Here is a 23,506-nt window from a genome sequence, read left to right as displayed (position 1 = left end):
CTATGTTTATATAACAAGGAACAGTGTGTCTCAGAAAAGAGACCAGAAGGAGCATGCACTGGAAAACAGCTGAAAGCACACAGTGCAGGTAGGAGCCATTATCTGGTATGGGAAAGCCCAGGGTCAGTGTTGGACATAACTGTTGAGAAGACACGGTCAGACTAATAGTTTGATCTTGTTTATTAAGATTGCAGAAGCCTCTTAATATATTTTACAAAGAATAATGCATCCAAAGTGTTTTATTTTAAAGTGGCTGGACTACAACTCTCATTAGGACTAGACAGCATAGTCAATAGTCGAATTGCAGCCCAGCAGTCTTGGATAAACCAGCTGCTGTTTCCCCCTTCCAACAGCTTCTTATGAGTGAAATGACAGCAATTACTGGAAAACTCATTTATCCCTTTTCCTTTTCACCATTACATGACACTACTATATTTTTACAATGAGTAATGGATCAAAAATGGTAGTGGTTGTGCATATGTAACTCTCCTTTCGGCCAGCTGCCCAGTTCCCAAGAAAATGACCCCAGAACACCCAAGCCTCAAATCTCACAGTGTCAGGTATGAATGGCAGCCTGTATGTATACTCATTGCCCTGGGTACAGTTTTATCACCCTTCCCAATACATCAAAGGTAAGGGTTTTGCTCTTCTGAGAACTCTTGCTTATTGGAGGTGTAGTAAGACCAGATCTGAGAAGATGATCAAGGATAAGCTACTTTCAAGAGATGAAGTAACACATCTCGCCCTGCTCTGGAAGGACACTACTCCAAGGACTGGAGATTTCCTGGAAGGTGAAAAGGGAAAGCAGATACATCATAACATGTAGTAGGTATAACAGCACAGTTCTTGGTGGCAGGTGGAACAAGTAGCCTCTTTACTGTGGAAGTGGAAGGGTTTTCCCTGTCTTCTTGGTCCAGGGATCATTCCTTGTAGACAAAAATGGAGGAGCTTTATCTAGTAGGGGACAAAATTATACGATCACCAAGTCCATCTGAAATGGGGGTCAAGATGGCACCCACCTTCCCCATTCCATCTAGAGAAGCTGGTTGGGCAGATAGTTAAATCTTACTGCAATGCTGGCTATGCAAGTTGTAGGGTAGGCTGACTGGAGCATCCAGCTCTGATGGCAGGGGACTACTGTCTGCCCCCCATACCACAAAGTATCTTCTATCCAAGATTATTGCCTCTCACAGCCTAATGTCATGGTTGGCTAGCCCCTCCAACCATTACTTTGGCAATAAGAGCTCATGGCAGACAGAAACAGGCTAGGATCCTATCCAACAGGTAAAGGTGACATCCTCACCTCGGAGAAAGGTTGGATTGTATGCTAATTTTCCGACCTGGTGACAGTTTTTGATGTTGTTCATTCATTCAGTCGTTTCCGACTCTTCGTGACCTCATGGACCAGTTCGTGCCAGAGCTCCCTATCGGCCATCACCCCCCTCCCCCCAGCTCCTTCAAGGTCAATCCAGTCACTTCAAGAATGCCATCCATCCATCTTGCCCTTAGTTGGCCCCTCTTCCTTTTTCCTTCTATTTTCCCCAGCATAATTGTCTTCTCTAAGCTTTCCTGTCTTCTCATGATGTGGCCAAAGTACTTCATCTTTTCCTCTACTATTCTTCCCTCCAATGAGCAGTCGGGCTTTATTTCCTGACGTAAGGACTGGTTGGATCTTCTCGCTGTCCAAGGCACTCTCAGAACTTTCCTCCAACACCACAGTTCAAAAGCATCTATCTTCCTTCACTCAGCCTTCCCTATCATCCAGCTCTCACATCCCTAGGTGACTATGGGGAAAACAGTTTTTTTTATCTGCCCCCAATAAATCCATCCCTGTGACAATGCAGTACTATGTTGCTACTAGCCCATTTTGTATATTACTTACAAAAGCGGGAGAGTGTAGTCATATCTTGCTGGGGAGACAGCCACTTACTGGAATCTTCTGAATGGGTGAATTCTTTTTAGGAGAGGAGAGATGACTACAAAGTTGCTCTGTGGGGGGAGAAGCGGAGAGCAGGATTAGACCCATTTTTAGGGTCACTAGCACTGAACAAAGTATGTCCCTTTCCACTTTTCAGAGAATCATAGAATCATAGAATTGGAAGAGATCTCATGGGCCATCCAGTCCCACCCCCTGCCAAGAAGCAGGGAAATTCTGTTCAAAGCACCACCAAGAGATGGCCCTCCAGCCTCTGTTTCAAAGCTTCCACAGAAGGCGCCTCCACCACTCTTTGGGGCAGAGAGTTCCACTGCTGAACAACTCTCAAAGTTAGGAAGTTCTTCGTAATGTTCAGATGGCATCTCCTGTAGTTTCTTCTTCCCCAAATATCAAATGCAACATACCTTGCACATTCACTCCATTACTCTGTTGCACTGAGGGTACCATATTTTCCTGCTCTTCTCCCACAAACTGTTGCCAAAATTTGAGTGGCAATGCCAAAAGGCTTGAAACTACCTGTGGGAAGAAATTAGTCTTTCACTACAATCTCCCACGGAATTCTTTTTTTTTTTTTTGCTCACTTCCATCAGCTGGCACTTGACGAATACTTTCAGGCTGGGGTTATCTGTACCTCACCCTCCTTTTTGCATGGACTCTGTTTATAAGACTACACATAACTTGTCTGGGCTAAAAGTATTTAAAAAATACAAACATGGGAAAAATAGATCAAGGCTATTGTAAGAAGATATTTAAACCTGATGAAATGAAACTGCCATCATCTCCTGTAATAGGTTATGATGTCAGTGCTGAACGGGAGCTAGTCCAGCAAGTGGCTACCTATCCTTGTCAAGCATATCTATGATGGCAGTGGGACTGAGATGAAGCTTTACCTTAAAGATCTTAAATTGAGGGAGACTTTTACATGGAGATAAGGAATTACATTATGGCCAGAAGTGATGCAACTTCTGATCAAACATACATGGGTGAAAACTGGCATGCATTCCTTGTGTAGTTGCCTATGTTTGCTTTTTTTTTTTAAAAAAAAACCTTGTTCCTGGCAGTTAAGGTGTTTGCAAAAAGGTAACATCTGTGTGAAGGGCTTGATGAAGTCTCAGAAACCAGCAGGCTACTAAGCAGGATTTTAATAGGTTTTCAGGCATTCTTGCTGTTCTCCTTCCCAGTAGTAGTAGAGTGGTTCCAGGCTCAAGAAAACAGGCTCTGTCCTGCCAATTGCAGCAGAAGCAAAACCAGGACCAGAAAAGTCCCAAGTATTTTCTTAATGTACAGAGCAAACACTGTATGTCCATTCCTATGAACCTGTAGACGACTGGAAGAAATTAAGAGTGTGAACATATGCAACAAACATGACACTTCTGTTACCTGGCATTGGCGCGGTGTGTCTTTCATGATGGTGAGTGGGGTAGGATTGGGGGTACTGTGTCCTACCAATGTTGGTCCAAAGATCCGTGCCAGGTTATCCTGATCCATACGACATTCAGGGCTTCGTATAATCCTGGGGATGGAGAAAGGACCCATGGATTCAACAGGTACAACAAGAACCATCCTGCATAGAAGAGCAGGACATTACTTCAGGGCTAGCAACAAACATTCATGCCAGCCACATAATGAACTTTGGGCCACAACCAAAGGTCGGGAATCTTTGCTCCTCCTTGTATTTCAGATAATTCTTTAAATCAGTCATGCTTCTAAGAACAGAAGTCCAAAACATCTGGAGGTCCCTCCTGTTCCTCATTAAAGACTGGAAACCAAAAGCAATTTCCCTGACATCCTTTGGTTGAGTTATACCACAATTCCCATAATCCAACCAGTTTAACCTTTGCCGATGCTAGTGATGCATAATGTGTCAAGTAAGTAACACTGGGAAAAAGCTTTCTCTTGGTCTCACCATCATATTTATGCTGCCAGGTTGGGAAAGATAGTGACTTGATGACATCCCTGGCTAGTTAACAAGACTGAATGTATCCTTTCCAGGATACCACAGGTATTTGAATTATTTGTTTTTTTATGTTGGATAAGGAGGTTTGGACTTCAACTCCTAGAACAGACCTGCACAACTTGTGGCTCTCCAGCTGTTTTGGCCCCCAACTCCCAGAATTCCTGGCCACTGGACAAGCTGGCTAGTGCTTCTGGGAGCTGGAGGCCAAAACTGGAGGGCTGCAGGTTTTGCAAGCATGTCCTAGAAATACTTATGACTGTTGTTCTCCAAAACATTTGGAGAGCCAAAGGTTGTTTACATTGTATAATTTTATTGTGTTATATTTAATTTTTGTTTGGGCTTGTCCTCATGTAAGCCACCCGAGCCCCTTCAGAGAGATGGTGGCGGGATACAAAAATAAAGTTATTATTATTATTAGATTCTTGTGGGTTTTTTTCGGGCTATAGGGCCATGTTCTAGAGGCATTTCTCCTGACGTTTCGCCTGCATCTATGGCAAGCATTCTCAGAGGTAGTGAGGTCTGTTGGAATTAGGACAATAGGACATTGTCCTATTTCCAACAGACCTCACTACCTCTGAGGATGCTTGCCATAGATGCAGGCAAAACGTCAGGAGAAATGCCTCTAGAACATGGCCCTATAGCCCGAAAAAACCCACAAGAACCTAGTGATTCCAGCCATGAAAGCCTTCGACAATATTATTATTATTATTGTTTTACTGACAGAAAAACACAGTATGTCACAGCAAACATATCACAAAATCACAAGCTGAACACTTCCCAAGCATTTGGGACTGTGTGATGTATTATTATTATTATTATTATTATTATTATTATTATTATTATTATTATTATTTTACTGACACAATAATAATAATAATAATAATAATAATAATAATAATAATAATAGCCAATACATCACACAGTCCCAAATGCTTGGGAAGTGTCTGGCGTGTGATCCAATACAACAGTCAGCAGAGTGAGCTTGTCTGCTGTGGACTCATCTTGTTTCAAATAATAATAATAATAATAATAATAATAATAATAACAACAACAACTTTATTTACATTCCACCTTATCTCCTCGAAGGGACTCAGGGCAGATTCCAATCACAAAAAGTCAAACATTCAATGCCTGAATACAACAAACAATACATAAATAAGAAAAAATAATAACCCAGGATTTTCGAAAAAATCATAACATAACTTCTAAAATTAAGGTATAACACAATCTATCAATTTATCAATTAAAGCTGGCATCCTAAAACAAGGAGCTCCATGTCCAGCTGCTTATGTCTTTTTTTGAACAAAGCAAAAGCTTTACCCCTTCGTCCACCATCCCAACCCTCCCTCTTGCAGTAGTCAAACCCTGGGAGGAGTTGCTGCTGCTTCTCATGATAGTGGGACAATTCATCTATTGATGAACCAGATCTTATCTCAGAAGATGAAGAAAGCAGGTCTGTTTTCTGTTCACATATAGGAAGAAGTACTCCTCCTGTTCCCCTTGGAGATGGATTTGCCAGTTAGTAGCAGTGGCCCCTCCTAATAGCAGTGGCCCCTTGGAGATGCACCACCAGTTCGTAGCAGTGGCCCCTCCTATGGCTTCACAGCCATGAGGGAAAGGGGATTTTGAACATTGTCTGAAAGACTACAAAACAAAACCTGGTACTCCAGGAAAAATGTATTTCCATGACAAAGCCACAGATATGTGCATATGTTACTGACAAGATTCTGACCTAACATGTTCTGAACATAACACTGATTTCAAAATAGTTTTTTTAAGAAACTACAAAAGAAAAGAACACTAGTAAGAGATATTACTAGTTCTGACATGACACTTCTTGTGCAAAAAGAGAACATGTCTATGACACACGCACTTGAACACCAAGAAATGGGTGTCAGCACTTTTCAAAAGCAACAGGATGAGAACAAATGTCACATACATTGTGCAGAAGGATGTAGGCCAAAGGGAAAATGCTTCACGAGAGAATAATGTGCATCTCTGATAAAATGAAATGAAGCTACACAGCCAAGCTAGGCCTTTGTCTTTAAAATGGTGCACAATTCACCATTGTACTAGGCCTCATCCATACAACTGAGTCACTGTGAAAGTATTTGTTACTGCAGTTCATGTACACGCTATGCTTTTTGCTTTCATCAGGCAAGAGTATTCATAAAGATGGGGAAAGTTATGAATAAGCTTGTGTCTCAGACTTTTAAGTATGCTTGGAAAAGTTGGGTTATTTTGCATTGCAACTCCCAGATGTTTCCAATCACCCAAAAAAGCAACTCTTCCCAATTTTTTTTTATGTCTAAGACCAACGATCTAGACTGGCGGTGGAATCCTTCCCTTGCTGGAGGTCTCTAAGCACAGATCAGGGAGCCATGAGTTGGGAATGTTCTTACTCTGAAATGCCTTTAATGAGTTTAGATGGTTGACAAGATCCTTTCCAGGTTCCAGAATTGGGCCTAAAGCCATGCTCATTAACGCCTCACCTGTGCAGATGGAGCATGAGAAAAGCCAGTGTGTCCCTATTGGTCATAGGAAGTTTCATCACAACATTGCAGAGAGCAGTATTACGGGAAGGATCATCTGGAATTTCTGCGTGGACAGAAAGTGAGATACAAGTAAGATACGTAGCCTGCATACCTCTTATAAGAGGTTCTCCAGGAATAAGGACAGAATCAGTTATGGGTTGCAATGACAATATGTACTATTGCTTGGTCATTTTACAGGAAGCATGTTCTCCAGACCCTTGATCATTTTAGTCATCCTCCTCTGGACACATTCCAGATATTGACAAGCTGGAATGTGTCCAGAGAAGGGTGACTAAAACGATCAAGGGTCTGGAGAACAAGCCCTATGAGGAGCAGCTTAAAGAGCTGGGCATGTTTTGCCTGCAGAAGAGAAGGCTGAGAGGAGACATGATAGCCATGTCTCCTCTGAGAGGAGGAGAGGAAGTCATATGGAGGAGGGAGAAAGCTTGTTTTCTGCTGCCCTGGAGACTAGGATGCAGAACAATGGCTTCAAACTACAAGAAAGCAGATTCCATCTGAACATTAGGAAGAACTTCCTGACTGTGAGAGCTGTTCAGCAGTGGAACTCTCTGCCCCGGTGTGTGGTGGGAGCTCCTTCTTTTAAACAGAGGCTGGATGGCCATCTGTTGGGGGTGCTTTGAATGTGATTGTCCTGCTTCTTGGCAGGGGGTTGGACTGCATGGCCCATGAGGTCTCTTCCAACTCTATGATTCTAAGCAAAAACAATGAACAAAATTATAGGAATCACTCAAGCAGGCATCCTGAGGCATTCTTCTCAACTATAAACAGAAACAATATGGAGACCACGCTTCCCTTGCCCTGCTCCAGGGATGTATCACCGCAGAATGGCCATTTTCTCTTGCAGATCTCTCTTAGCTCACCTGCAGCATGCAGGAAGGCAGAATGCAGGCAGAAGGTAACAAGGGGCTCCTTCAGATTCCTCAAGAAGTCCTTGAGAATGCCACAGATCACATTCACATCAGTGACATGATCAAGAGAAGGGAGTGATCTCTGGGATATTAGCAGTTTGTTTTTCCATTCCCGAACATGATGCTCAGCACCTGGCACTCTATACAGTCCGGTCTGCAGTTGAGGAACAAAATGACAGAAAAGCACCAATGAGGTATACAGTGTTGGCCTGGAATTGCCAAGATGAATAATAAACAAGTGATGGCCAAAGATGTTTTGGGATCTCCACCACACTCAATATTACTGTATCAATTCTCCAAGGAAAGTACTAGTTAAAAATAATATGTCCCATATGTAAGCTGCCCTGAGTCCCTTCGGGGAGATGATGGCGGGGTAGAAAAATAAAGTTATTATATGCATTCCCATGGAAAAGTATACCTCCAGTTTATACAGAAGATATAAATGTATTATACCTGGAGTCTAAAATTACTGGATTGTGTAAGTGACAGCCAAAACAAGCTATCGAATGACTTAATTGTGACATAAGAAAAAAGAGTAAAACAGAAGGAAAATTAGTTTTGGTTGGAAGAGTCAACTTGGATATCTTAAATGTGGCCCAGGGAACCTTTCATGCACCCGCATAAGCTGCAAATTCTTTTCACTTACCACCCGCAGGCCACGTTTTTCGACTTGATTCACACATTGAATCACTATAGGGGGCACCAGAGGTGGTGTGGGGGGTGCAAAATAAGCCAGAGTGCCCTGAAGGAGAAAAAAAGGCAGCAGAGTTTTGGAGGAGTATTGAGAATAACTTCTATTCAAAGTAAAAGAAAACAAATGGGATTATAGCTTCCAGTGGGGATCCCAGTTGGGGGGATTCTGGGAATTGCATCCCCACAAAATAATTTCTCCAAGTTATGCTCCAGTTCTACATATCATCAGAATTGCTCGCACACTCAGAAAAGCCAGCAAGCCAAATAATTATAATTAAACAAGCTTTGCATTCCCCATGCTCACACTTAAATTCCACGCCCACCTCTCTTGTTGTGGGACTGGCACCAGGTGTACACAGAACCAGGCAGCGTTCTTTGCACTCAGGATGCACCTGGATTTGACAACGACGACATTTGAGAGCTGTTTTTCCGAAACGTAGTCGGGATTTGCAAACTGCACAACACTCCAAGCGGATCACCTTAGGTGAGGAACAGAATAGAGGGAATTAACAAAGATTGAAGAGGGGGAAAACAATCAGGTACCCTCTGCCTGGCCACTTCACTGAAATCCAGCCTAGCTTTGTACCCAAAATAATATTCTGAGTAGACTTTAGCTGCCCACTTTGGGGAAATGTATCCTAGAGTACATCTGTCCTCTCTACCCCAGGCACAGGTGATACAGACCATCTTCCATGAAGAACTCTTGGAATTGCTCCCCCGGCAGAGAATGTACCACCTGGAAGCATTACTGAGGGAAGATGATGGTTGCCACCATGGAGTTCGGTGGTTCCGATTTCTCTTTCTTCAGTTATTATCCCAAGCCCTCCAGATCCTCAGCACTTAGGTACTGTTACCATCTTGGAAGTAAAGTGGTGCTGTTGGGATGTGGGTATTTCTTGAGGCAGAGGTGGAGTGACAGTTTCTTGAATACTCCTTTGTTTAGCCCCAGTTCCTATGTCAATGATGTTATTCCCAGCCCGAGTGCTACATCCAGGTGAATCCTCAGTCCTGTCCTGGATTGTCATAGGATCTGTAGAGAGAACAACCAGACTCGGGAAAGAACAAAAAATGGGTATGTCAATTTTGTCACTATTCTACCTTGCATCTCCCAACATGCATTGCCACATTCTTGGACTAGTTGATCTATCTTGGTGTAGACTTTCACTTGTAAGACATACTGCCATGGAAATGAGTAGATGTGATTTGCTCTGTGGATATGAGTTTGTCCAGCAATTCTGGTTATGAAAATACAGAGAACTCACTGAGTTTGGAAATATAGTGATAGAGAACAGAAGGATGGCCCTCGAGTGCCAGAGGTGCAAAACTCAGGACCACACCTCCAAGAATGCTCAGGTGAAAGAAATTGAATGTTTCCCATAAGGCTACTTTTAAATGCTAGATCTTGGGAAGAGAGAACTTCCTAAGTGAAATCTCTGTTGAACCATTCACAACTCCTAAAAGACAACTCATAATTTACAATAGTAGAAGGTCACTTGCAGTTCAGGGTTAACCCATCACTTCTCACTTAACACTATGGTGCTTAACAACCTGTCACTTCTAACAAAGCCCCACAATCTTTATGATTAACCCATCCCTACACTTTTAAGGTTGCACCCTGCCATAATCGTTTTGGCTATTATTTCCAAATTGAAAATGAAAGTGGCACCTGAGTTTGTGGAGTCCCAACGGTTTGGTTGAGAACGGCCACGGGATGTTGCAGCAACTGGCACCAAACTGTTTTCAGCAATAACTCCAGATTTCAGGGTAACCACAGGCATCCCATTGACTTGGGAAGACTTAAGAGGAGGACACTAAAAAAGTGGCATTTGCTAATAATTTTGTTGTGCAATATTTGCAATATGTACTTTCTAGCAAGAAATCAATAATTCAGAGAAGAATCTGTATCACCAAATAATTTATTTACAATTTATTTATTTATTTACGATATTTCTATCTCAACTTTCTCAAACCCGAAGGTGACTCAAGGGGACTCAAAGAAGTCTACTTAAATCTTTGAATGCTCTATCTCCCTCTGCTGCTGTGCTGAATAACTTCTTAATTATCCATCTTTTCAGTTCCAAAACAACTGCCCATTCAAGCTTCTTCTTGTGAGAATAACATTACCGGGCCAATGAAAAAGCCCCAAATACATCATGCTTTCAATGCTCATGAGCTTTTTTAGTATGCAAAGATGGTATATGGCATGCAGGGGAAGGAAACATTTCTATATTTCCTCTAGTATCTCAAGTCAAGAAGGGAGAGATTGTGACCACAAGCCTGCATGCCATTTTACTATATTGCTTCATGAACAAGCCTTTTTGAGTTTTTAAAGCTATCATGATGTATTTTGTGTCTTTTGGCTTGCTCCATAAAGGTATTGCTATGAGAAACTTCTTTGCAACTCACTATCCATTTCCTGCCTCATCTGACATTAGGTAATGGTCAAGCAAGAGTAAAACTAGATACAGTGCAGGAGTTTATGATGTTTTACCATCCTTGTGGGAAGCTTCTCTCATGTCTCCACATGGGGAGCTGGAGCTGATAGAGGGAGCTCATCTGTGCTCTCCCCGGATTCGAACCTGCAACCTGTTGGTCTTCAGTCCTGCCGGCACAGGGGTTTAACCCATTGCGCCACTGGGGGCTCCTAGGTAACATCCTTGCAGACAACCAATTATCCCACACCAGAAGAGAGTTGCAGTTTCTCAAGTCGCTCCTGACATGATCAAAAAAGCCCAATATAATTAGTGGTAGCCACATAAAAAGTTTCTTGAGTATAACAACTATTTTCAAAGTAAGTATTGCACAATTAAACAGGAAATAACACTTTCAAACCAGGAAAGAAAATTTTCAAATTTTGTTACATAGAGTTGTCTTGTATTGAAAAATAGAGCTATGCATTCTTATACGACTTCTTTAAAATGAGACTGAAGCTAACATAGATTTACAAATGGTCACTTAACTTTACCAACCATGGCAGCCTTCTCCAACTACCCAGCACCTGACACCTTAATGTCTTATTTGACACATCACATGAACACATGCGTTCTTGCACTGTATCATTACTACGTCATTTTTTGTCGTGTCAGGAGCAACTTGAGAAACTGCAAGTCGCTTCTGGTGTGAGAGAATTGGCTGTCTGCAAGGACGTTGCTCAGGGGACGCCCAGATGTTTTGCTGGTTTATCATCCTTGTGGGAGGCTTCTTTCATGTCCCCACATGAGGAGCTGGAGCTGATAGAGGGAGCTCATCCACGCTCTCTCCGGATTCAAACCTGCGACCTGTCAGTCTTCAGTCCTGCCGGCACAAGGGTTTAACCCACTGAGCCACCAAGGGCTCCATTACTATGTCATAACTTTGCATGAGAAATGTCTAAGGCTGCATCTACACTGTATAAGGTATTAATTTTACAGTGTAGATGCACCCTCAGCTGAGTTTGTAATATCATCATGGGCAAGGCCAAACACTCTGGGTCATCTCACTCCCCCACAAATGCAAGGCACTGACAGATACTTACATTGGAAGAAGGGGAAACAGATGGCCTTGTCCGCTTGACTGCCAAAATTGGTTGAATGAGAGGTGCCAGGGAGGAGCGCTGAGGACAAAAAGAGGTGAAAGCAAGAAGAGGAGGGATCCCATGTAATTCTGGCCAGGAATGGGAACGCTCCATTGAAATGTTTGTTACTCTTTCCAACCAACAGAATATTGAGAAAGCAGAGCAAAGTTGATGGCTGGATCCAGATAACAAGATTTTTGTGTACTTTAGAGCATGAAGTTTAACTTAAAATTACAAGTGGACACAAACGTCTGTTTTTCTCTATCATCAGTGACCTCTGGGGAAACAAATGTCTGTGAAAGCCACAGAACGTCATGGTATGGAGGGTGTTTCAGTTCAGGAAAAAAGGAGCAAGTGTACAATAAGTAGCATTAGATATCCTCTAATATCATCTACTTACCCGTCTGGCTCTGCTTTTGAGAGGCCTTATTATGCCACGGTCCTTGGGGGTAAAAGAAAAGGAGGAGAAACCTGAGACGCAAGCTTGAAATTTATTTTAGCAGGGATTATTTTTTGTGTATTTTATGATGTTTCCAGTTGTTATTTTGTCACTTAGGTTTAATCAGGTTGTATGATATTGCTGAATGTGTTTATCTTGATGTAATTGTCTGTATGGTTTCTTTCCAGCAATTGAATATTTTCCTTACATGTTGGAAACCGCCCTGAGTCACTTTGGGGAGATAGGGCAGGATACAAATAAAGTATTATTATTATTATTATTATTGTTATTATTATTGTTGTTATATCTACAGAACACTCTGATGTATTCTTATTTAATATATTTATGTCTCACACTTCCTTCAGCATTCAGGGCTGAACACATGACTTTCATTTCCCCTCCTTTCTGTAACTAAGCAATTCCCCCCCAAAACATGTTTGTTTTTATAAGGAATACCCCCTTCCTTTCATATTTGTTAATTACCTGAAATGCATATCAAATTCTCAAAAAGATTCATAAGATAATTTCTGGAATGTGGGGGTTGTCTATTTGGCTCAATGTATTTTCAATATGGAGAATTGATCCCTTGATTTCTTCTGCCCAAAAGAGCTTAGACATAAGGTAAGCCTTGATTCCCTGTGCAACAGTTATTGCGGCCATGGTAGCCACAGATCCTCCACACTGTCTAAATCTATTGAAATGTTTGTATATCTATAAGAAAATTACCTAGTGCCATGCAACTGGAAGCAAAACATTAAACCATCATTTTTTATGTCTCTACAAATATCATTCAAAAGGTGGAAACCCATCCAACACTTTTGCTGGATATTCCTACCTACTGAAAATAATTTTAACAAGTGAAGGGAATGGATCCTTGATGTTTCTTCCAGGTCTGCTCACAAACCCAATTACACTGTGACTCATGCTCAAAGCCTTTTTGGTTCTTCCATAACAAACCTATGTAGATGGATACTTACTATTTCCTCATCTGAGCGGTCAAAGCTGATGTCAGACAAAATCGAGGCGCCAAGTTCTTCCACTGCAGATAATCTAATCATTAAGAATAACAAAATGAGTCAGTAATGAACATTTACCTGGTATTATTTTAATCACTTCATCCTAGCCCATCTTACGGAGTCTCCTCTTCAAACAGCCATCAACAACATTTCCAAGTATCCACCCAATATGCTAGGAAAGTGGTATTTTGTTCAGCTCCTTACTTTTCAAGGGCACTATGAATGTTGGATAATGATGACAAAAAGGCACTAACTATGAATACTTTTTAATACTTTCTACAAAGATTAATATAATTGCCTTAGAAAGTCTGTATATGGATTCCTGGTGACCTCAATCAAGACCAAAGGAGCCACTTTGTTTGCAGGAGACCACCATTTGAAAACCTAACAACTTCGTCTAAAGCAGTGGTTCTCAACCTGTGGGTCCTCAGATGTTTTGGCCTTCAACTCCCAGAAATTCTAACAGCTGGTAAACTGGCTGGGATTTCTGGGAGTTGTAGGCCAAAACACCTGGGGACCACTGATCTAAAGGGATCAGGTGATTTGAGATATCTTTGACTGACAGCCTGGAGTGCTCCTGCCACCATGATTGCCAAATATGTTTTTGGACTTCTACTCCCCAAAGCCTTAAGGCTTCTAGGACGAAGTCTAGAACAGACCAGAGCTTGAGAAATACAGCAGTAGATAATGCTGGGCTTAGATATACAATATAAGGCAGACACATTGGTTGAAGCATGACAAATTTCCTTTGTGGAAACCACTATACAAAGTGAACAAATGAGTTATCTTTAAATATGCAAAGGCTGAGAAGTAGAAGATGGTGCAGATTCCCATTAATAGAAAGGGGATTCCAACTAAATAGGATAGCAAGAGCTCACTGACACCTCCGAAGGTGAAAAATACTCCTTCATTGGAGGATTGTGAACAGAGCTTAGGTGGACATATCTGATGGGTTTTAGCAGTAAATTCCTGCACTGGCAGGAGTTTAGATCAAAGGAAAGTCACATGATGTTATTTTGCCACATGTACAGATAATCTATTGGCTACTCAATTGACCTCATCTCACTAGAGAACGAATCCACTTGAAATCCAGTTTCTGCCTCCTGCAGAATTCTGGGGTTTGTAGTTTAAGGAGGAGCCTTCAACAAACCCCAGAATTCTGCAGGAGGCAGAAAACGGATTTCAAGTGGATTCATTCTCTAATGTGATGAAGTAGTAATTTTTAATTTGCATGCTGGTCGTTTACAAATCCATTATATGTCAATGGGAATTGTGTGGAAATTAAACAACTGTAATAAGGCCACACAGAGGAGCCTCATTGGGCAGGGCTCTGATTGAGTACCAGTACTGAAAATGCCATCTCTGTCATATCAACAGCCAAAATACATTTTGGTTATAAGATGGGTAGAAATATATCTGTTTCTATATCTATACAGGAGACATTTTTTTTCCTAATAACTTGTTCCCACAATTTTGTTGCTTAGAGAGGCTACAGGATCGGATTTTTAAATTAGAGTTTACATTACATTTATAGGCTACAATTCCTAGAATCCTTTGAGAATGCCAGGAGTTTTAATCTCCTAAAGTAACATTTCTAAGCTGTGGTCTTTGGTAAACTCACACTTCCCCCGGCATACAACGTTTGCCAGGCAGCAGGGTACTGTGGCTGGAACACTGATCTTCACCGAGAAGAGAAGTCTTTGAATCAGTCATCAGATAGGCATAGATAAGCTTCAGCTTGCGCTCCTGTTGGGGATGATGAGAGGTTTTTAGAGTTAAGAATACAACAGAACTGCCTTGTAACCGGCTTGTAGCCGTGTATGTGTTTTACCTCCCTCCCAAATTTTCAGGTTAAAAAAACCCTCTGGTTTACTCATGAATTTTAACTGGTTAACCAAATCCCCATGCTAAGTCTATGACAGTAGTTCCCAACCTGTGGTCTGTGGACCATCAGTCGTCTGCAAGAACTAAAATATGGTTCGCAGCCTCACCATTACAAAAAGAGCAACTGGTCTCGTGAAACCCTCTTATAGTGCCCTTCAGTTTCTGACTGATCAAGCTCATGGCCTAACAAACTAGAAGGCATCAGATATAGTCTGTTCTAGAAGCTGTGCAGTCATGCAAACTTGCTGCAGAGAGCTCTAAAGGGAAGGAGCAGGATAAGTTGGAGGAAAATGAGGTTTCAAAGGGAAAAGTTAAGAAGAGGGAACAAGAAATAAAGATGTTGTGCTGAGAAAGGGTGAGCCATGAAAGAGATGAAAAAAGATCCAATTGTATTAGAAGTTGTGATGCCTGCCATAGATGCAGGCAAAACGTCAGGAGAGAATGCCTCTAGAACATGGCCTTATAGCCCGAAAACACCTACAACAACCCAGTGATTCCAGCCATGAAAGCCTTCGACAATACATTTAAGATCTAGACAGTTTTCTCCTCAACATTCATCACCGGATAGAAAGTGTGCTGTTCATCCTTATTCTGGCTCTACCACTATGGTTCTCCTTCTGCTACTCCTTTAGCACCTGCTTTTCTAGTTCGGCTTCTGCCCCATGCCTTTTCTTCATCTCCACCTCCACCTGGTTGCGGGCATGTTTCAACTTCACCTCCAGCCCTGAACGCTCAAATTCAGACCGCTGCAGCTGCTCTCGCAATTCCTTCAAGTCACGATCTAGTCGAAAGCACCGCTGGCGCATCACCTCAAGACATCGAGTGATCTGAAGATATTCTAGGGGAAGTAGGCAGAAGTTTTGCATCAGGATTTGAGAATAAGGAATCTCTATGACAGCCAGCATGGTGCAGTGGTTTGAGTGTTGGACTAGAACACTGGGAGACTTGGTTCAAATTCCTGGGCTGCTGTGAAAATCTATTGGGTGATCATAAAATTATAGAACTAGAAAAGACCTCCAGGGCCACAAAGTCCAATACCCTGAACTGCAGAAACATACAATGAAAACACTCCTGACAGATGGCCATCCAGCCTCTGTTTTAAAACCTCCAAATGAGATTCCACAGAACTGTGAGGCTTCTACTGCCAAACAGCTTACAGTTAGGAAGTTCCTCCGAATGTTTAAGTGGGACCCCGTTTTCCTGTAGTTTGGGCAAATTTCACTCTCTTGGCCTCAAAGGCAAGAGCAAGTCCTCTCTGAATAAAATTTTCCAAGAAAACGCTGTTCATCTTAGCAGAGTCACCATAAATCAGAAGTGACTTGAAGATGCACAAAAAACTCAAAGAGAAAAAAAGAGAATGGTGTAGAGGTACTTTTTTAGATGAGGAGGGGGAAAACTTCCATCCTTCAGATGTTGTTGGGCTACAGCTTCCATTATCTCTCACCAATGACTATGCATGATGGGAATTGTAATCTGACATTTTCTGGAGAAAAGTTTGCATAGAATTATGGAGGGGAAAGACCCATGTATGATTCCAGAGGAAAGGCAAAAGCTGCACATCACAAGTTTTGAACCTGACTCAGCACATAGAATTTGGTTTTGAAAGGCAGCAGATTACAGGAGCTCCCTTCATAGACCTGTCAGCAGCTTATGACAATGCAAAGCATTGCCTTTTCCTGAGAAAAAAATATCACAAAGGACTACCACCTCACCCACTTCAAAGGAAATCTGCTACAAAACAGGAGCTTTTTTTTGTTGAGTTCCAGGGTCAGAGAAGCAGATGGCGCAAACAGAAGAATGGGCTGCCTCAGGGGAGTGTGCCTGCTCCATCAATGTTTAACATTTACACAAATGATCAGCCACTGCCAGAAGGGACAAAGAGTTTCGCTACTCAAGCAGGGAGCTTTGAATTGATTGAACAGAAGCTCTCAGAAACTTTAGGTGCTCTTACTGCCCATTGCAGGGAAAACCAGCTGTTTCCTAATCCATCTAAAACACAGACATGTGCTTTTCATCTTAAGAATAGACAAGCACCTTGAGCTTTGAGGATTACCTGGGAAGGAATCCCACTGGAGCATTGCAGCACACCAAAAAAACCCGGGAGTCACTCTGGACCATGCTCTGACTTATAAGAATCACTGCTTCACTATCAAGCAAAAAGTGGGTGCTAGAAACAATATCATACGAAAGCTGACTGGCACAACCTGGGGATCACAACTAGACACAGTGAAGACATCTGCCCTTGCACTTTGCTACTCTGCTGCTGAGTAAGCATGCCCAGTATGGAGCATATCTCACCACATTAAAACAGTGGATGTGGCTCTTAATGAGACATGCTGGATTATCACAGGATGTCTATGTCCTACATCACTGGAGAAATTATACTGTTTAGGTGGTATTGCACCACCTGACACACGCTGGGAAATAGCAGCCAGTAATGAAAGGGCCAAGGCATTGACATCTCTGGCCAGCATGCTGATGTCTTAAATCAAGAAATAGCTTTCTAAAATCTACAGAGATACTCGCAGGAACACCTCAGCAAATGAGAGTCCAAAAGTGGCAGGCTAAAACCCAGAACCTCAATCAGTGGTTGAGACTGGATGAGAAACTCCCTCCTGGACAAACAGAAGACTGGGCAATTTGGAAGGTGCTGAAGAGACTGCGCTCTGGCACCACAAGATGCAGAGCCAATCTTAAACAATGGGTTACAAAGTGGAGTCCATGACATGCGAGTGTGGAGAAGAGCAAACCACAGACCACTTACTACAATGTAGCCTGAGCCCTGCCATATACACAAAGGAGGACCTTCTTACAGCCACACCAGAGGCATTCCAAGTGTCCATTTTCTGGTCAATGGACATTTAGTATAATGCCAAGTTTTAAACTTTGCATTTTAAATACATTAAAACTGTGCCCTCAATTCACTTTTGACATAATATATAGAATAATATATTTTTTTGAGATCCCTAGTACTTGGCCTGAGATGAATCCAACAAAATGATGAGCTGAACCTCAAGATAACACTTTCTAAAACAACATGTGAAAACCTCTGGTCTGAAAACAAACTGAATGCTGGTGTTTTGACAACTTTCTGAAAATGTTTTTTGAAAAGATTTTACATCTAATGTAATTGTACACACACACACACACACACTTCATGCTATGGTTTTGTAAATTAAAAACAAAACAAAAAAGAGCTATTAAAACTCTTTTATGACTTTTGGCCCATCCTGTATTAGGTGAATTATTAAAGTCTGAAAAATGTGATGTTTATGGTGAGGAGTGTTGAGGAAGGAGGGAACAAGTTGTGGCATATTGACAGACCTTTGGTTCCAGTGTCAAAGATGAAGAAAGGGGGACAGACCTTTTGTCAACCTACCTAACTCAATATTGCTGTTGAAATCTGCAAACTCCAAGAGTTGGTCCAAACGCTGCATAAGTTGAGGCCCCAGACGATTCATCCTGCTAAAAATACATTGGATTGCAGATAAACAAAAACCTTTTCAATGTCAAGAGGAATTAAGTGTTGGAATTCAACCATGCACTGCTCAAGTCTGCAGTTCTCAATGAAAACAACTAGATAGCATTAGGCTGGGCTGAAGGAATCCCACCCTCTTGAATGTCTGTTGATGTATCTGTTTTCTCTCCCTCTTTCTCTCCCATACTAATTGATAACTTAGAATTGCATTTCTTTGGGATGCATGTCCTTTAGTTTTAAGACCTCATGGTCACACGTCTTCTTTTACCACCTTTTCATTCAGACCTCTGTACACTCTGTGTGATTGAGAAAATGTAGTATTTAGAGTCCCCCCCCCTTTTTTTGAACCCTAGAAGTAATGGAGTTAGAGAGAAGTTTAGACCTACCGGTAATTCTTTTCTATCAAGAAATGTAGTTCTTATACATTTTTAAATAAACCCTTTGGAACTTTAAGGATCGAACTCTAAATCTTTGCCTCCTAAAGCTCAAGAATTCTTTTACAGCCACAGCACTACACTTTCTGCTTGCTATGAGCTAACTGCTTGGTTAAGTTTCCTGTTTTGCATTTTTAAATACTCTGCTCTTTTGCAGTTTCCCTAACATCATCATCATCATTATTATTATTATTATTATTATTATTATTATTATTATTATTATTATTATCTTTATTTGCACCCCGCTAGCATCTCCCGAAGGACTCGACGCGGCTTACAAATGCCAAGGCCTCAAAACACAACATAACAATACAACACCTAAAGCAAATTAAAAACAGTTAAAGCAATATTAAACAACAAGCAATAAACAATACGTCAAGACACTATAAAACTGGGCCGGGCCAGAGTAATGGGTACAGGATTAAAAGTGCTGATGTGACAGGTGATATGTAAGGATTATAGGGTAAGTGCAGTGTGCAATGTGCAGCAATCTTAATTCTAATAAAGTGCTTCTGGACTGGGACATTAACATTAAGCAGAAAACAAAGTTCAGCTGAGCCCCAAGAATTCATCTTCTGCATATGCTAAACAATTATGTAATGAAGAATACAGAGTGCCCCTTTGCCTCCTTGAGAGGCCCCCTCTTATCTAGCATCCTCCCACTCACACAAAGCACTTCCGGCACCGAAGATTTGTGGGGGTCAGTAGAGAAGGGGGGGAGGGAAGCTGCTGGCGCCCTTTAAACCCAGCCTTTTGCTTTCATGCTGATGCACAAGGAGGATGTAGAAATAATATAGCTTGACTGCAGTGGCTCAATACTATTGGGATCCTGGGTGTTCTAGTTTGGTGAGGCACCCGCACTCTTTGGCAGAGAAGAGCTTGTAAAACTGCAACTCCCAGTACTGTATAGCCTTGAGCCATGCCAGTTGCAAGTGGTGTCAAGCTGCATTCGTTTTACAGTGTAGGTCCACTTGCTTGCCCAGTCATGAGTTTTCAAAGCATACCAGCCCTTCCATCTATATATATAAATTTGTTAGGGGCATCCAACGAGGAAACAAAACTCAAAAACCCCCCAACGAAACTTAACCAAAATTCCCATGCCCATAACACAACCCACAAGGTACAAACATATCTACTCAAAATGAAAAACAACACAACAACACACTCACAAAACGGCAAAACAACTGAGCATGCGCATTGGTGTCCAGCCGCAAGTTCCCTGGCGCGCGCACATGGCCTTCTGGCCAACGTTCCCTCTGCGGAAATCATGCCCACTCCAAGCCCCGTCGCGCCGCTTCCCGCACACACACACCCCCTGCCGCACACACACACACAACCCCACACTCCATCACTCCCCCCGCCGCACGCACACACGCAACCCCACTCCCCCCGCCGCCGCACACACACACACGCAGCCCCACGCTCCATCACTCCCCCCGCCGCCACACGCACACACGCAACCCCACTCCCCCCGCTGCCGCACACACACACGCAACCCCACGCTCCATCACTCCCCCCGCCGCTGCACACACACACGCAACCCCACACTCCATCACTCCCCCCGCCGCTGCACACACACACGCAACCCCATGCTCCATCACTCCCCCACCCCAATCTTACCTCCTTTTACTTCACGCCACCTCCAAACCCCACCCCGCCCCTTCCCGCCCTGTCAAAATCTAGGAAAGACAGGAAGGAAGGAAAGAAGGAAGGAAGAGAAAGGGAGGTAAAGAAAAATGGGGAAGGAAGGAAAGTTAGAGAAAGAAGGAAGAAGAAAAGGAAAGAAAAGGAAAGATGGAAGGAAAGAAAAGAGAGACAGCAGAAAAGAAAGAAAAAGGGGGAAGGAAGGAAAGTTAGAGGAAGAAGAAAAGGAAAGAAAAGGAAAGATGGAAGGAAAGAAAAGAGAGACAGCAGAAAAGAAAGAAAAAGGGGGAAGGAAGGAAGGAAAGAGATAGAGAAAGAAGAGGAGAAGGAAAGATGGGAGGGAGGGAAGGAAGGAAGGAAGGAAGGAAGGAAGGAAGGAAGGAAGGAAGGAAGGAAGGAAGGAAGGAGGGAAAGAAGGAGAGGAACAGGGAAGATTGGCCACAGCAACACGTGGCGGGTAAAGGTTGTTATTTCTATTATTATTATTATTATTATTATTATTATTATTATTATTATTATGCTATTGTTCCTATGAGACCCTTTTAGGGGGAATGGGAGAGGTCCCAGGTCCCAGAGGCAATGTATTGCATTATTGTTATTGTTATGATGGTGGTAAAATAAAAGGAAATAAAAAGTGAAAGAAGGAAGCAAACAGGGAGGGAAGAAAGGCAAAGGAAGGAAGGGGGAGGGAATGAAGGAAAGAGAGAAGGATGAAACCAAGTAGTGAAAGAAAGAAAGAGGTAGAGAAGGAAGAAAGGAGAGAAAGGGGGAGGAAAAGGGGGGAAGGAATAGGTAGGGACCTCTCTTTCATAATAGTCCAGATATCTACCTCAACTTTGATAAGTTTTACTATAGGCCACAGCAACGCGTGGCAGGGCATAGCTAGTGCTTGATAAATCAAAGCCTGGACAAAACAAAAAACAACCATAACACTTTTAGAATACCTTATTACGCCCTCTCGCACATTTCTATCATACTAATTTTTTGGATCCAGCGTTTCAGAATGGCATAAAGTTACTTTACCCTTTGTTTCTTTTTATATTCTTCCTGCTAGTTCCAGGTCCTGTTTTTCTGTGGTAAGATTTCCCAGTAAGGTGCCTCTTTTCACCTGTACCTTCAGCAAATTATCTCAGGCAAAAATCTCACCTGGGAAACTCTCCTGTTTCATTTCCTTCCAGCTGCTCCTGGTGTGCTACTCTCCTTGTTGTTAGTGGTGCACACTGTGCTCTGCCTGAAGGATTGATGTTGGGTCTCTTCATAAGGTTCTCCAGGGCTTTTATTTATTAGTATCAAAAGCATTGCATAAATAAATTAGTATAAAACTGATAAAATTGAGGGAACACAAGTGGCTAATTTTTTTTAGACCAAAAACGGGTAACAGCAATCTTATTGTCTGTAGCTTTAAAACAGTTCTTCCTCTGTGGGACGTGGACGGCTTTCACAGGGTTCAACCTTATTTCTCTAACAGTTAGCAGCAACTTCCCATCGCACATCGGGGGGGGGGGGGGGGGCAATGCCAGCTAGTTTATAGTCTATCATAGGCTTGAGACATCTTCTGATTATTCTACATGTTTTGTTCAGTGATATATTCACCTTTTTCGCGTGGGCAGTCTTACGCCAAACAGGCATACTCAGCAGTTGAGTAAGACAAGGCCAGGGTTGATGTTCTTATTAATTTTGGGTCTGCTCCCCATGTGCTGCTAGTAAGTTTTTGCAGGATGTTATTGCATGCAGCTACTTTGTGCTTGGTTTCCTAAATGTTAGTGTTTCCTAAATGTTAGTGTGCAATCGAAGGTGACGCTGAGATGTTTAAGATGGAAACAATGTTTGAACTCTTGGCCTACCCAAGTAATTTTCAATTAACTGTTGGCTTGACGGTTATGTAGATGGAAAGCACACACTTCTGTATTGGCAGGGCTAAGCTTCAGGTGGTTATTTTGTAATAGCTGGAGAGATCTTTCAGGACATTAGTAAGTTTGTTTTGGACCATTTCAAAGTCTTTTGCTTGTGTTGTTAGGCCAAGGTCATCAGCATTTACCAAGCTCTTTGTGAGTGGTGGCTGTGGTTAAACCTTAGTTAAACAAGGTCAGTGCAAGAACGCTGCCTTGAGGTAAACCATTCTTTTGCCTCCTCCATTTACTTTTCCTGCCTTGAAATGCCACATAGAAGCTGTGGTTTTCTAGGAGGGTCTGTATAGTTTTTGTAAAATCATAGCCCTGGGTAATACTATGAGGTTGAGAGTGTGACACTTGCAGATAAACTGTAGAATTAATGCAGTTTGACACTCTTTTAACTGCCCTAGCTCAGTGCTATGGAACTGTGTGGGTTGTAGTTTTGTGAGGCACTGGCACCATTTGGCAGCAAAGACCTTGTAAAACTATAACTGCCATGATTCCATAGCACTAAACCAATCAAGCTCAAATTTAATGAAATCTACATTCCAAAGCCCCGCAGGGATTAGAACTCTGGGGTCTCCTGAGTTGGACTCCAGTGCTGAGACCACTACACCACATTCTCTCTTGAAGAATATTGTCTGAATATTGTAGGATTATCATGATTGATGAAGGAGATATATACAGCAAATATGTTTAAGAATGTGGCCAGTGACAGACACTGGCTAATGGGAATAAATTAATAAAAACAAAGTTGGAAAAATGTTATTTTGGCTTGTTCACTGTGTTTTTTTTGTTGTGTGCCTTCAAGTTGGTAACCCAGTCACAGGATTTTCTTGGCAAAATCTGACCTGAAAGTGCTTGCTTTTGTTTTTTCCACAGAATATGAATTGTCCAAGGTCTGGAAGGGGTTTTTATGAGCAAGTAGGGATTCCAACCCTGGTCTTTATTGTCCAATGCTGGAACCATTGGCTCTCTGCCCACCGTGTTTACTTCAAAGTAATTCAGCTCTTTGGATTTGTGATTTTATATCGGAGACCATAGAAAAAACAAACAAGAGAGATGGCCTCTGTGTGATAGAAGCAAGAGTCAGTTGAAGTTCCAATGTCCAAACAGC

The 23,506-nt window shown here is 42.2% G+C and overlaps 1 protein-coding gene across 1 annotated transcript; it reads right to left on the bottom strand.

Annotated features, from left to right (window-relative positions):
* Positions 1-162: 162 nt before the first annotated feature.
* LOC132773744 (rac GTPase-activating protein 1-like) lies at positions 163-18,556 on the bottom strand. Its single transcript, XM_060773192.2, has 16 exons — positions 18,321-18,556; positions 15,577-15,779; positions 14,679-14,803; positions 13,019-13,091; positions 12,003-12,044; positions 11,564-11,641; positions 9,716-9,860; positions 8,904-9,079; positions 8,373-8,528; positions 8,003-8,098; positions 7,309-7,510; positions 6,386-6,491; positions 3,317-3,449; positions 2,341-2,452; positions 1,883-1,989; positions 163-954 (listed from the first exon to the last, which is right to left on the bottom strand). The coding sequence occupies exons 1-15, from the start codon at positions 18,400-18,402 to the stop codon at positions 1,901-1,903; spliced, it is 1,818 nt and encodes a 605-aa protein (XP_060629175.2). The 5' UTR covers positions 18,403-18,556; the 3' UTR covers positions 163-954; positions 1,883-1,900.
* Between the last annotated feature and the right edge of the window lie 4,950 nt (positions 18,557-23,506).

Source organism: Anolis sagrei, chromosome 1 (genome assembly GCF_037176765.1).
Source record: "Anolis sagrei isolate rAnoSag1 chromosome 1, rAnoSag1.mat, whole genome shotgun sequence".
Taxonomy (NCBI): Eukaryota; Metazoa; Chordata; class Lepidosauria; order Squamata; family Dactyloidae; genus Anolis; species Anolis sagrei.
The sequence above is the reverse complement of the archived record's forward strand: the minus strand, read 5'-3'. Positions and strand labels throughout refer to the sequence as shown.